Raw genomic sequence first — 15,630 nt, 5'->3', positions numbered from 1 at the left:
GACCTAGAAAAGTTGCATATGCGATAACACCAGATACATATTTCTCGACAATTATGGAACAATTATTGTCCATTTTTATGTGCCACAATGTTTGCTGTGAGAACTTCATCAAAAACATAAAATGTTATAATATGTTTATTTTAACTATGAGAGTTGTAAATGTTATTCATACATCTGGTGATGATTTTAAGGAACTAAATAACTGGGTTTTCCACACAGAGAATGTATACAGTTTTCATTGTGTTCAAATTTTTAATATCAAAGGATACTATTTTGACTGAGTGGGCCTTGTAATAATGTGTTTCTTTCTCTCTTTCTTTCTTGTGTGCAATCTTGTCGGAATTTCCATGCTTCTTTGGATTTAATAAAATCCATCTGAAGAGGATTCAAGCGAACAGTGGAATTTGGCCCAGGAAGCACCTACAGTAAAGGACTGTGGTATAGGCGCACTTTATATACAGGAACCCATGACTATTGTCTCCCCACTGTTGGACCAACAGAGGCCATAGCCCTTTCCTATCCCTGTCACCTGACTCATTTAAGGGATGTGTAGAGGACCCTGATATTGGCTGTCAGACACCTCGGCTGGCTTCCTCAGAATCCTGTTGGGAGTCGCAAGCACAACAAAAATTATTTCTCAGCACAAACCATTATCTACACTCCTCAGTATCTATTTTGAGATAAATTGCCAGGCTCCAGAAACTCCCAAATCTGCCTGATTTCTCTAAGGATGATTCCACACCCACCCAGTAATTTAAGTCAAAGATTTGCTGACAAGTCTGACAAGTCTCAATAGGTCTGACAAGTATTTCACAAGTTTCATGGGCAATTGGTTACTTTTTGCAACATACATAGATACTTGTCAATGTTTCTTGTTGGAACATAAACAATATTTGCAATAACCCATTTACAAAACACATAGGAAATAAAAACATAAGGAAGGATTACTTTATGGGAGAAACAAAATTGGAATGTTCTCAATTTGAAAAAGACTAGGGAACAATGGTTGACTAAAACCTTTCAGGTTATAGGAACTGTGCTGTAGCAATAAAAAATTCCAACAGGATGCTGGGATATAAAGCCAAAAGTATTGAGTATAAATCCAAGGAAGTTGTATTTATCTTATACAATACATTTGTTAAACCACACTTGGAGCATTGTGTGTAGTGCAAGAAAGATCTGGAAAAGGTTCAAAGATAGACAACCATATTGATTCCTGATATGAAAGATAAAAGCTATGAGAAAAAAAAAAAAAATCACTTTCTCTTCAAGCAAAGTGATTAACAAGAGATTGTTCAGGTTGAGTTCTGTTAGTAGAACAAGGGGCCATAAATGGAAATTATGAAAAGTTAAATTCCGCACAGACATTAGGAAGCATTTTTTCACGCAGAGAGCAATCAATGTTTGGAATAGCCTACCAGATCATGCAGTAGAGGCAGAAACTCTGAGGACCAGGCTTGATACGGCGTTAGATACTATCTAGCCTGTTGCTAATCAGAGCAGTAGGTATTTATTTTAGGAAAATGGCAAGTATTTTTGGGCTGTTGTCTCCGATAGTTTTTCTTATGGGTCAGCCTCATAATGGCTTCCTTGATGCTCATTGGCACAGCTCTGGTCCTCATGTTGACAAATGCCAATAACAGACTCCAAAGGCAATCAAAAATGCTATAAAGCTCTCTCTGACTTATCAAAAATACCTGTGATGCCATTTCTGCCTTATATATATATTCCAGAAAGTGATAGCAAGGCATAGGTCCAGCGAATGCATTTCAATGATGAATTTCACAGCCACAAAGACAGATGTTCATGCCATTGTTTTGACATGTCCAATTCCATACAGCTGCAGCTAAGCACACTCATATAAAAGTGAAATTCTAGCCAGTTGCTGCCATAAAATTGCACCACTGCGAGCAATAATCTGTGTAAAATAAACTGACCTGAAACATTAGTTTCTAAATGGTAGAAACCATCTCTGCTCTGTGAAACTGTTAGCTGAGCTGGTGATATTGAGCTGATGCCTAAGTGCAGATGTACCCACGCACTGCATCTCCTTTGTAGTGCTGACCACGCAGCCAGAAACACGGGTTTATTCTCACCCGCCACGCGGCTTCGCTGCCGTTAGACGGGTGAGAAAGAGAGAAAGCCGTGGCACTCCTCAGATGGCAGGGCTGGCCTGACTGACAGCTTTAAAACACCTCTGCTCTTCCGAACGACGTGCTTCACATAACTCAACCGCACACTCTATCCTGAGGATACACAATAAAATATCTCACATGGCAAATAGTTTCTCCTTGTAAATATTCAGAATCTGATCTGCAAATGCATACCAATTAATTATCAACAAATTAACATAATAAATACCCTTAACAGTGGTACAAGAAGTGCCCCAGTCAGAGATGATGGACATTGTAGTGGTGGCAATGTAGTATAATGGTCAGGGAAACTGGGGTTGTAGCCAAAAGGTTGTGGGCTTTGTTCCCAGCTGTGATGCTGCCAGTGAACCATTGAGGGAGGAAGTTAGCCAGAATTGCTTCAGTAAATAAACTGCTGTATAAATGGATCATAAATATTTTTAATGTAATGTTTGCAAGTGACTCGGGAAAGATAGATTATGCTAAATGCTGAAATGTAATGGATGACTGAATGGCTTGCAGACACTAAAAGAGAACACTTTTCCCAAAAAATCTAGATTGCATTATGTGTCTGTGTGTGCGTGTGTGCGTGTATATCCAAGCCTATTTACACTTGAGTGTTAATGCTGAACAAGGTGCACTTTATCTGGGTACAGCTCTACAGCCATAAGCTTTACTGTCCTCTAACATTTGTCCTCTAACAAAATTGTTCAGAGATTCCAGGAACACTATTATGTAGGGATAACATTAGTCCAGTATGTGGTCTATATGTAGAGAAGCTGCTCTCATTTTGCTCCTAAAAAACCAAATGACCAGGCTCCAGCAGACCTAAGGTTCTAATGGAACTAAGTGCTTCCAGACAGAACTGGCATTTAGATCACTATGAAGGATGGGCCAGTGTGGGCACAATCTGAATCTCAAAACCATGACCAATACACCAATGAGATATGCTCCAAGGCCAAAGGCTCTGCAAGCAGGTTTACTGCAAAAGGTATTGTACAATTTACTTTCGCTACTAGCAGGGAATGCAAAGAAAAACAGAGCAAGTATATGCGCGTGTGAGGGTGTGTACGCACGCGTGCTTGTATGTGTACGTGTGTTTGATTGTGTGTGTGTGTGAGTGTCCATTTGTTCCAGAGTAAATTAAATGGTGCATGTTTACTTTTCCATGGTGTGTCTCGGCTCCACGATTGATACTGACAGGAAGTATGGCGCATGGGGTGTGGGTTCGAAGGGTTGGCATTTCTGCTCCACCATGTATGCATTTGAGTGCATGTCTGAAGGTGTGCTGAACAGCGTCATGGCTGTTGATGAGGTTGCCCGACTGCCCACTCAGCAGCCACTGCTTAGCAGCTGCACCCCACACAAAGGATGGTATTTGCAGCTATCAGCATTGGCACTCTGCGCAAACACAGATCAGCTATTTCTGCCCTGTGGTCCGCATCCTTCACTCCTCAGGCTGGTATTGCTTCACTTCTGGGCTACACTGAACATTATGTTCCATTCTATGCATTCCTTATAAAGACACAATGAGATTCTTTTTCAGAGGATACTAATCATGCAATTTGGCCACCGCCATGGCTTTTGTATTAAAGCATTGGTCAAAATGATGGCTACCATTTATAGGCATGTTTTGCCTGGCACAGGGCTGTTAAACTATAGTTTTGTTGTTTTTTTTCCTGTGACAAATACATTGGCACTTTATCACTGCCACTATCTGGCCATTATTTTCAGCGCTATCTTGCTGAGGAAGGGCATAACGTCATACAGGAAAATGTGGTTGGGAACACTGAGAAAATCTGAAACCTGCCAAAAACTGTCACGGCATGGGGCAGAACTGAAGGGCCCTCACGTTCTAAATTACAAACTCTCACAAACCCCCAGGTTCAGCTCTGGGTTTGTGTCAAAACCAACCAACCAGCTCCAAACCACAGAGGTTTCCAGAGCTATGTGTGGTCTATCAAAATTCCTTTCTTTTGATAAAATTCCTTTCCATTCTTCAAAATCATCTGCGGTCACAAATTTGCTCCACTCGCATAATGTTAGTTTTACAGAGGACATCGATCTTCATCAATCATCTTGTACAGTCATTACACAATGTATGTTGCGACTGGGGAGAGGAATGATGTATAGCTGAATCTAAGCAAATTTCTGTTTATCAATGGATTAACAGTGAGCTCCTTTGCCTCAAAGCCAGTTTTACTGCATGTTTGCTTGCAATGTCAAACTGTGTGGGTCAACGATACAAACTCCTGTGCCCATCTTCAGTGCTTATGTATGGCCGCACTTGCTAGGGTTCTGACCCAGTGAAACATACAGTAAAAGGATTACAGGAGACCGTGCTTTGCAATGATCTTTGCAACAGCACAGCTCAGAATGGAAAAGGGGCAATATGACTCCCTGTCCCTGCTTCTGATTCTTTGCCTGAGTAACCCCTCCCTTTCCTGCACAGGGGTTACACGGTCCAGCACTGTGAAGTTTACCTGGGGATTCACATTTCAGAACAGCAAGCACATGCTCACATACAACCCACACCTCGGGATTTCAGAAGCATTTCCTTGTGCCAGCATGATCTCCATCTTTAAAAACATGGAGGGTAAATTTGGGCCTGGTGGTGGCACCCAGAGGGTGGCACACCCCCACCCCATCTGTAGGAACAATGCAGTCATTCTGGGAAACACCCGCGTCAAGGACCATGCTCTCTGCCTCTGGGAGCGGTAAGCCTGCATTGCCTTATATGGTATTCCAAGCAGCTTTTGGTGTGATTGGCCTGTTTCAGAGTGACACCCGAGCCCGGCCCGCAGATTTGCAGTGGCAAATAAAACAAGCAGCACCTGTACAGACATGCAAACACCATGAACTGGAAGCACCCCCTCCCCACCACATGCGAGCCAGGGAACAAACCAAAGATAACATCCTTCCTCCATGAGCTCTTATGTTAACCCTTTGTAATCCTATAAACATACGTTCAGAGAAACACAATGGAATTTCAGCCAAAGGTTTTCACCCATGTTTTTGACTGCATTGCTCCGTACAGGTAGAAAAAATATTTTTAAAATGTTGTCATCAGATGCTTTTATCCAGGGCAACATGCATATTTTTGCTTAAACCTTCTTAAGATTATCCATTCGTACAGTCAGAAATGTACAGGAGCCTCCCAACTGCTTAACTTAACCAGAGTTACAGCAGCAAGGCTGTGCTCATAGTTTGAATTTACTATCCACTGATAATAACTTCAGCTCCCAGAAATCTGTTGCAGTACCTGTATCCTGTTACACTTGCCTACAACACACACGAACAAAGGTTATGAATGCTGGTGCCAGCATGATTTGGGTGCTACAATCTAAATATGTAAAAATAGCAGAAGCAACTTATTTCTTCAAATCAATAGGAATATTAACTATTGGAATTTGTAAGCAGTGCTGCCATCTAGTGACTCTTCTTACTTGTGAAGCTTTCCAGGTGAAAGGTAATTTTCACAAAATGACTACAGAACATTTTGATATAGTAGTGCAAAAAGCATGTTTTAAAGCTAGTAAACTCTTCTGTAGTTGATGCTACATATTATACCAATCATAAAAAAAATAATTACGCTGGTTTCACACATTTGTGGAAAAAGGATTATTATATTATTATTATAATTATCACTCCTTCATATAATCATTTCTGTATTCAATTGTTTATTTTATTTTGAATGATTCACTGCCATCTAGTGTTACAATTTAGCATTGCTGCCGCTGCTTGTCTCATCGGATGCGCCTGATGGGGTTTACACCAGAATAACCTATAAATGCTTATTTGGGTTGAGATCTGGTGACTGAGAGGACCATGACCCGCAGAAAACACCTGTAATGCTCTTCAAACCATTGGGTGACTACTTCTGCTCTGAAGATGGTGGCTGTGTCATCTTGAAAGACACAGATATCAAAGCTTTAACATGGGATTAAGATCATCCCTCAGTATCACTGCTTTCCAAGGGTACAAAGTCAACCTGATAATTCCAGGAAAATACACCTCATACCATTAGAGAACTACGAGAACCATTCAAGGCTGTTGCCATTTTTGCAAACTACTTGTAAATTCAAATGTGGAATTAAATGCATCAAAATAACTGCACGTACCCCGGAACTAGAGCAGCATTAAATTTGATTGGTCTTCATGTAACAAAATATACACCATATAATTTATTTTCATGTGAATCTCAGGACCCAACCACCATTATGTCACACAACTCCCCAGTATTACCATTCTGAATGATGCCATTGAAATGCACTGTCTGCTGAAAAACTCTTGGCATGTCTTAGCTCACTAAATTTAATTTTCATTTCAATCCAGAGTAAATGTACAATTTAAGGGCAACATTACAATTAAGAAAACGAAAAAGACTAAAAATAACTCCCAGACATTTTTAAGGCACTTTAATTGCAAAGAAAGCAGCACCTGAATGACTCCCATGTAGACTGCATTTGCATCCAAGGTACTAAGTGTACCTTTTCATCTTTCACAGAAAAACATTAACAGGAGAAAAGAAACTCATGTCATTCAAAAAGACAATATAGCTGAACAACGCTTCTGGGACTCCATTGAAAAATTGCATTCTGCCACATGTCGCTAGAGCCCTTGCTTCTGAATTTAGCTCTGCTAAGATGTACACATCATGAGATGCATCCAGGAACACTTCGCTCGCTACCCATCAACTTCCTCCAGTTCTGAATTTTTAAATGATCTTTTTTTATTCATATTTTACTTCACAACAAAATGACAGCTGGTTTGCCTTTGGCTGTTGTTTGCACCTGGAAATCAACTCATTTCTTTATACAAAAACAAATACCATGGATGGGACAGAATTTTGGAAAGAACTGCACATAAGTGGCAATAAAATTAATTTCTTGTTCCAACTTTCTAGTTACTTACAACAGTCAGTTAAATACACTTAGTGTTGTAGGTGGGCATTTGTATTTATCAATAATGAGTCATTCCACGTTTAAACTTTTTTTGACTTGGGCTGCTTGAGGCACAGTGGTTGGCTGGTTTCACCTACACTCTAAGAAAGGGGGCGAACGCTGCAGCATAATCATTATCTGGCACGCACAAATATGACATACTTAAGCTGTAATATATTTAATGACCTTTTGAACAGCCCCATAATAATAAACAATGAACACGCCCTTTAATATTTAACAAATGAAAGCTACTTCATCTCTTAATTTCTACTGTACTGCCTTTTCATTATAATTGAGAAAACTGCCAATGCCATATTGTTTATTTTAAAAGCCCTTGAGAAGGAGAGCGCGTGAATGAGTGTGCATGTTTGTGTGTGTGTGTGTACAAGTCACTGGACAATGCCGTGCACAGACCTGAATTACCTGTGTGATGAGGTAGTCCAACTTTGCATCTCTGTTTGCGTGGGTACATGTGCATATGTTTTTACGTCACCCTCAATTACTTTCCACAAGCAGATGAATACAAACAAGTCAGAGATCAGTGACAAGTTGGAACACTTACAAAGATGGAAAATTAACATCAGGTACAAAAAGAAAACAAGGAAAGGGACAGCATTAATAAAAATCTAACAAATGGGTAGGTCTTGTACTTAAATTTAAGGCACTATAATCTGAACTGTTCTGCTTGTTTCAGTTTGGTTCCTGTCAAAGGTGATGAGGCCTCTTCCATTAAGACAGATAGGACTCCATCTCCTCCCAACCACATTTTTAACTCATCAGGAAGCTGCAATATAAGAAAGATAAGGGTTGGTGGATGTTCTTGTTTCAGCACATGCCTCATACTACACATAATTCAGTCAAAGCAATTACTTGATCTGCATACTGTATAAACTGTACATACTTTAAGATCTGCAGCTACATTGGATTTTCGGCATGTTTATTAATGCGTTTGTGTGACTGAATACAATTTATAGATCTAATTAAATGAGAATAGGATTTAAGAGCAGCATCACTTCCTATAGACAAGATCAACAGACTTTTCTCTACATACAAATATGGTGGCATCAATTTGCATGAGCGGAGAGCAGAGCTTACCTGTATGGATACCCATGGTATTTGGCTCTAAAGATTGACAGCAGCCAACTGAAGAAGAGGACCACCAAACTTATTCCAGCCACACACATGACTGCAAAAGGACAGAGAAAGGAGAGAGAGGGGTTAAATGATGGTAAATTTTTTTTTTTTTTTTAAAGACAGAAGAGAGGGCAGGGAAGAAAATGGAGCAATACAGGCCAATCAGTTTTAGGGCATGGCACATATTTGGCACTGACCCATAATTTGTGAATCCAAGGACTGATACTCATGAAATTTGACATGTTATCTGACAGTGACTTTGAATTAGCATACAAAATTTTGGAAATATTTCTGAACCATAAGGTTCAGAAATTATAGGCCAAACCATAAAAGTGGTTGCTATAGTGCCACCATCTGGCCAATCAGCCGAATTTCTACTGCCTGACTGGGGTGACATGTCCAACCTATCTGCCAAATTTGGTAGCTCTACGCCTTGTCGTTTTTGAGATCCAAATACCTTTAGCACAGAAGAAAAAAAAATAATAACAACAACAATCTGAACAACATCACTCACACACACACTTACTTTTTCTCTTCCCAATGTCCATATCAGACGTGGCTGCCTCATGCAACAGCACCATCCCTAGGGTGACGGCCGCATCTTACAGAAGAGTGTTAAGGGCTGTTGCGATGGTAGAGGCTGACTCCTGGTTGCCTGGGAGATCTACTAATAGCACCCACGTCTAGCAACTAAACCTCTTATTTCCTGGTATGCACTGCATGGCAAAAGGATACTGAACAGGAGAACTATGTGCGTTTCTGCCACAAACTGGGCCTGACTGCTGCTGTGGATGTAACTCTGAAACAGGTGAATATGAGGGAAAGAAAACACAGGTGAATATTGCGCACACACACACAGACACACATGCACACAATGCACATGTTCACACACACACACACACACACAAGCATGCACACACACAAGTATGCACGCACACTAATGCATGCACGCACAGATGCATACAATCACACTTTCACCATGCAAATGTACACACGTGCTCCCACACAAACGTACATACACAATGCAATGTTTCATATAGCTTTACCAGCTGTGTGGCAGCCCCGACCATACGAGCGACAGCAAATCACACTGCAAACCAAGATAATGCATATACAAGGGCCATACAATCAAAAATAGCAGGCGTTTCACCAGCTCAGCATTTTCAGTTAAATAACTGGGCCAGCCGTATCGAAAGCAATGCTCCTCCCTGTGGCCTGTGCATGCTTATACTTGTTCAAAAAAAAAAAAAAAAGAGTTGACTCCTGATGCAGGTAAGGTGTGATGGTCAAGCCCGTTCTGACACACAGCTAACAAAGGGGCACTGAGTACAAACCACTGCTTTACTCTGCATGCGGGGGGCACTGCCTTACCACTTGTCCAGTACTGGGGTTCTTGTGGGCGTACGGAGGCCCACGGATATGGTTCCACATCTGCCCTGACGTCATGATCAGCACAATGCACTGTAACAATGGAGTTGACAAGCACGTGTAACCATTATGAATTGATGCATTTGCTTATTGACTGACTTCCGGCAAGAAAGATTTACTTCAGATCTAATTTCTTATTAAGGATGATAACCTGGGAAAACAAAGCAGGGATTTCAACAGACCGGACAACCAATCAGCAATAAGGGCTACACTGGGAAAGTCGATTAGGAATACACCAGCATTAACACCAGTCTCCTGTATACAAGAAACATAGGATCTTTATTTACCAGAGTAAGGACTTTGGCTCAATAAATGCAATAGAGAAGTTCCACATACCAGTTACCATATGGATACTAAAGCGGTGATTCATAGCTGAGAAAAGTCTTAAAAGAGCAGAAGGGAGGAAAAAAGCACCGTTAAGCATACAGTACCAGTGCACCAAAGCCCCAGGCATTCTTGTTGTACAGGAACTCCAGGTTGTCTCTCCGTAGGTACACCAGCCCCCCTACCACGGCCAGGAGGAAGCCCAGCATCAGTGGCCCGGCGTAGTTCGGGGGTCGGATTACCCGAATCTAGGAGGAACAGGAACAGAGGGGGCTCAAGACTGCAAAGGGACATCTCTGTCCCACACCATGCACACACCTGAACTCTCCACCCCAGCATAAAAAAGACAAGTATGAATATGTATGGTATTAAACACAAAGACCAGGACTTAAGTAAGAATGAAACAGAAACATGATGTAAAAACTGTTAATTCCCCATAGAACTGAGAATAGAGCTGCAGTCAACACTGCCCAGTATTATTACTATAAAAAAGACATACATTTCAGCTTTACATAGAGATAATATAACAGCAACTTATGTTTAAGCAGCGGCAAAATAAGGCCCCCCTGCCCCTACAAAAGTCTGAGCAACCTTGTGCTGTCAATCACTGACAACTAAGGGTTCTCTCAGCATAGCAAAATACTTCAATTTGATCAGATCAAAGCTTAGGGTCACTGGCAACACATGCAAGCCCCACCCAAGGTTCCAGGTTCAGGGAGACCTAAGCCTAGTTGATCTCATATGAGATTTCCTTAAGAGAGGCCTAAGGATTGAGAGAAGAAGCCACATTACGTGGACGTCGGTCCGGTCCGCGATCCACCGGGCAATCTGTTCAGCCGCGAAGCCTCGGACCTGCAGCTCGTACGTGTCGGCCTGCTTGGCCTTCCCCTTCGAGGGGAAGTGGATGAATGAGGGGGCCGAGTTCATGTTCAGCTGCAAGCACAAGCGAGAGGAAATTTCTTTAAAAGCTAAATCCAGTCCAATGGCAGTCTTAAGCACAAGAAGTGTAAAATGTAGCATGAATTTTTAGTGTGTGCAGCCACTTACTCACACAGCCTAGTGCACATTTCTGTAGGTGCTATGCACACCCACGTTTTCATTCATACCAAAAAACACAGCAGTTCCGATGAATTCGATTTTCTAGGCAGAGCTATGCAAAGTCGAAGGATGCCTACCATCTGAAAGACGTCTGAGCCTTCGTCAAAATCCACTGTGGCGAAGAAGATCTTGTTGGTGAACGCACTGGAGTAGCGCCAGGAATTTGCCAGGATTTGATATTCTTCATCAGCTTGCCTGCACACAGTGAACCACAGCAGCAGGTTAGCAAAGGACACACTCTTAATGTCTGTTTTTTGTGTGTGTACGTGTGTACAGTAGTAGAGTACTTTTCAGTTTTCAGACTCTGTAGTGACTACACAAAGTCTGGCTAGTCCGGCAATGACAAGAAAGCTATTAAAAGCATTTAATTGGATATAAAAATGTATGAATGAAGCCATGTCGAATAACGAGTGCTAATGACTCAGTAGCTGACCACAGCCTACATTAACGCAGACCCCTCCCTTCATTACCTGCACACTCCACACTGTCTGTGTGGCTGAAGCGCAGTGAACATCACCACCACGGAGTAGTTGCGCGGCGGGGCCCTCACGAAGCGGCGGAACTTTTCACCGTTCATTCGGATCACTGCCCGCCTGCCGGCCCAGTCCATCATCTGAGCAACTTTATCTGACATCAAGGCCTGGAGACAAGTCAAACCACGCTTTTCAGTTGATCGTTCAGTTGTCTTAAATTTAGCTCGCGCACGCACGCACACTTCCCGGTCATCAGCAAGCTTAACTGGATTTTGCGGCAGGTCAATTGTTTCAAAAAGCAAAGAACATTACAACAAATATACAGTTTGTTAATGCAAGAAAACCTCCGCGTAACGGCTTCCTCCGTAAGTGACCTACCGGATTATCTGACGCCCTCGTTTAAATTGAAACAACTGAAAAAGAAGCGCTGCTTGGGTGTAGGAATGACAGGCGCTCATTGGTAAGGCAGGTAGACAAACACTGAACAACAGTCCTTGATGACGAAACCGCCGCTGGACAGTGAATAAACTTTAACCCTCCTGTTATGTTGCGGGTCAAATTGACCCTTTTTAAAGTTTGAAAATCTAGGAAAAATACTTAAAATTATTTTTTCAGTATGAAACTTCTTCTACTGGCCTTAATTAGTGTAATCAACATTCTAAATGAAAATGGTTCATTTCATGTATTTGCAAACCCCCCCTGTATGTTTATATCACCCAGGAACACCTAAAAAATGAACAGAACAGGAGGGTTAAAAAGTGCCGTACCACGGAAAAGGCCAAGGCACGTTGTCTCCAAGAAAAAAAAGGATAAAAAGCCTTTATTAAATGGGCTAGAACAAGGCAATGAAACAGACCAATGTGTCAACATTAGGTCTTCAAACAATAGGAGGCACACAGCATATATAAGCAACACCTGATACATTCCACACATGTCTAATTGGCAAATGCAAACAATATACAATAGAGGGAGCTATAGAAAACCCACAATGTGTGCATAGGAGAGGATGTCACAGGCCCACACACTAAAAACAAAATATAAACAATAGCATGAAATTCTGAAATACATTTTGTATTGTACCAAAGGATGCAAATGCCCTCATTTAAATGTATGTACATATTAAATTGAGATCAAGAGCACGGAAGAGCGCCAATTTTGCAAGGACAGTACACAAAAGGTACATCCGTATTCACACTTTGTGCAAGCTTGAGATTACTGGACCTCTGCTGGTATGCAATTTATGCTTTATTCACCGTGCAGCAAAAACAAGAAAAATATTTGAGCAGAACTGTTTAATTCAGTTTTGCATATTCACACGTTGAAATTTCATTATCTGCCATGCTTATTTCAATTTTTTACCAGTTTTTCTGAACATTTATGGATCAGCCTCCCCTCTGGTCCACCTGCGGTAATTTCTGTGGAAGTCTACTGTATTAAGACAATTACTGCAAGTCAGACAGTGTGGAATGCAGATGATTACTACAAGAAGATGACACCTCCACATTGATAACTCATCAACCGTCACGAATGCACATTCACCATACTCAGAGTATAATTTCATTTTGCCCATCTTCTGCATGCCAGTGGCTATTTTACATCCTACAGACCACGTAGTGCAACAGAAGCCAGCTAGTGCTGACTGACAGGAAAAATATTATTTATTTATTTAAATTTAAAAATAACAGTTAACAATGCATGACTAACAAAACTATGAGTAAAGAAATTCCCGTTCAGGAATTACAATTTTCCAGCGGGCATAGCCAATTCTAACCATTTTTTTAAAGATCGAATCTAACAGGGTGTCGAGTGCTTGCGAACTCCCGTAGCTTGTATAGTACTGTTTAGACTGCATACACAGCGCACACCAAAATATAAATTACAACAAAGAGCTATCAAAACGTTGCCATTCTACGATTGGGTAGTATGACTTTAAGCAATGTGACAGTCGAACTTAAATGGCTTCTATAGACGCTCAGTATACGAGGCCACACTGGTTTTTAATGTTGTCCTTACGTCTGATTGCAGAGGAAATAAACTGCAAGCAATTTCTAAACCTCAATGTTATTGCTATGTTGTAATAGCCAATATGTAAGCCTTACAAGCTGTGATGTTATATAAATACAGATTCGTTTCTTGGATTGCTGAACCTCGAGACGGCTGTTTATCTATGATAGTTTATCTAGTGAGCCAACAGAGCAAACCTGCTTATAATTAACCGATTATCTTAACTGCCTTAAGGACAAAATCAGGAAACACGAAGCCAGAACAATGCACATCAATTGATTAATCTTAAGGAACATTGCATAATAAAGACTACATAATTTTGGTAGGTTCTCGCCAAGGCATTTAGAAGTAAAACTCATTCAAACACGCGCAATCAGCCAGAAGTGTCACTTCCTGATTAGCACACTCGCTAGCTAACCAGCAAGCTACCATACAGATTTACGTCAACGTGCAATTCTTAGTTAACTTCAATAACCCTCCACTAAATATGCATTGACTCCCTACCTCCTTCTTCTTTTGTCCATCTGAAGGTATTCCATAAAGTACTACAACAAATAAAAACCCATACAAAAGTTTCAGAAACATTTTTTGCACTACCCCGGACAGCTCGGAGTACGTCTACTAATGACGCACAGGCACGTATAACCACGTGATTCATTCCGTTCCGTGCAATTTTTCCATTGGCCGATTTTCTTCTTCGCATAGCGTATTACAGACAAAAGACAGGGCTGTTCTGCGAGTGAAGAGGTGTTCTCACCGGCGGCCTCACTGCCTTCAGAAGCGAGCTCCCTCATAGATGGTAGAAAATAAATAAATAAATAAAATAAAACAGTTTTTCAGTGATGAGGTCAATTTAGCAGCACTAGGCAATGACAATGAAATCTTGAATAATTTCCACTTTTTACTGCTTAGATTATGTTGGTCTCAGTGTTCAGGAGAGTTACATTAACAGCAAATTGTTTAGAAAGGTTGTATTTGCCCATATTGTACTTTTCCCTGTAAATAATAAAAATGAGCCAATATATTGCATTTTGATGAAAAGCTCTTATTTTTATTAGGCTACTACACATTGCTTGTATAAATAACCAGCAATGTAAAGCCCATTGTATGTTTTCATTTGAATAAAAAATAACTGAATATTGATTACATCCTTTTCTTTCCTGCACCGCACAGGCTTCCAAGACAAAGCAGGGAGATAAATCCAAGCCTAGTGAATTAGGTTCCTTATTACAACCATCACTTTTCAAGGAAGAATGAAATGCATTTTGCTTGAAATCAGTGTAGTCTTAAGAAAAGGACTTCACCACAGGCTAAAAAAACAAAAAAAAAAACAAAGCACTGGCAACAGGTCTGGGCCATGATTCTGTTGCTGTCTCTATTCTGCTACGTCACCACCTGGGGCTCACAGCTAACTGGCCTGTCTACCTGTCAAATGGCAGCACACCTCTCTTCTAGCATGCATAGCTCCTTCTCCCTGGCCTTGCTCTTCCCACAGTAGTGATAGTCATCCTTACTACAGCTGCATTGGTAGAGGGTGTCTGTATTAGAGTGATGTGCCCCCACCCTGTGCACCACAGTTAAGTCATAGGCCTTGAGCTCTTCTATCCAGCACACAACCTGCCCTGTGTGTTCTCAAAATTACATTAGCCACTGGAGGGCAGTCTTCACCATGAAGTGCAGGCCACAGAAATAATATCTGAATAATGTCAGACCTCAGCAAGGTCTGGGTCCAAGATGAACAGCAGGGCGGGATCTGAAGAGGACAAGCCCTGTGGCCTCAATGAGAGCTCTCTGCAGGCCATCAAAAATGGTCTGGCACTCCTCTGACCACACAAACTCTCCGCCCTTCTGTAGCAGGCAGATGAGGGAAGCAGCCACACAGGAGAAGCCCCTGACAAACCTCCTGTAGTACAAGGCCAGGCCGAGGAAACTCTTTAGCCACCGTGTGCCAGTGGGGGTGGGCCAGTTACTGACAGCCTGCACCTTGTCCTGCATTGTGCTAATGCACCCCCAGCTTGTGCCCTGGGAACATCACCTCCCTCCTCATGAAGTAGCACCTGTCTGGTTTAGCTTCAGACCTGCTGCAGCCACTCT

The 15,630-nt window shown here is 41.5% G+C and overlaps 1 protein-coding gene across 2 annotated transcripts; it reads right to left on the bottom strand.

Annotated features, from left to right (window-relative positions):
• Positions 1-6,535: 6,535 nt before the first annotated feature.
• Positions 6,536-14,194, bottom strand: LOC118224128 (magnesium transporter protein 1). 2 transcript variants are annotated; one of them, XM_035411324.1, is made up of 10 exons: positions 14,041-14,194; positions 11,530-11,699; positions 11,137-11,254; positions 10,754-10,894; positions 10,069-10,209; positions 9,581-9,670; positions 8,945-9,008; positions 8,736-8,810; positions 8,171-8,261; positions 6,536-7,859 (listed from the first exon to the last, which is right to left on the bottom strand). In XM_035411324.1, the coding sequence occupies exons 1-10, from the start codon at positions 14,119-14,121 to the stop codon at positions 7,844-7,846; spliced, it is 987 nt and encodes a 328-aa protein (XP_035267215.1). In that variant the 5' UTR covers positions 14,122-14,194; the 3' UTR covers positions 6,536-7,843. The 2 variants fall into 2 exon arrangements, with proteins under 2 accessions (XP_035267215.1, XP_035267216.1); XM_035411325.1 differs by lacking the exon at positions 14,041-14,194 and adding an exon at positions 11,911-12,060.
• Positions 14,195-15,630: the final 1,436 nt, after the last annotated feature.

This window comes from Anguilla anguilla, chromosome 3, assembly GCF_013347855.1.
Source record: "Anguilla anguilla isolate fAngAng1 chromosome 3, fAngAng1.pri, whole genome shotgun sequence".
In the NCBI taxonomy this organism is placed as follows: Eukaryota; Metazoa; Chordata; class Actinopteri; order Anguilliformes; family Anguillidae; genus Anguilla; species Anguilla anguilla.
Note: the sequence above shows the minus strand (reverse complement) of the source record. Positions and strands in the feature narration are given on the sequence as shown.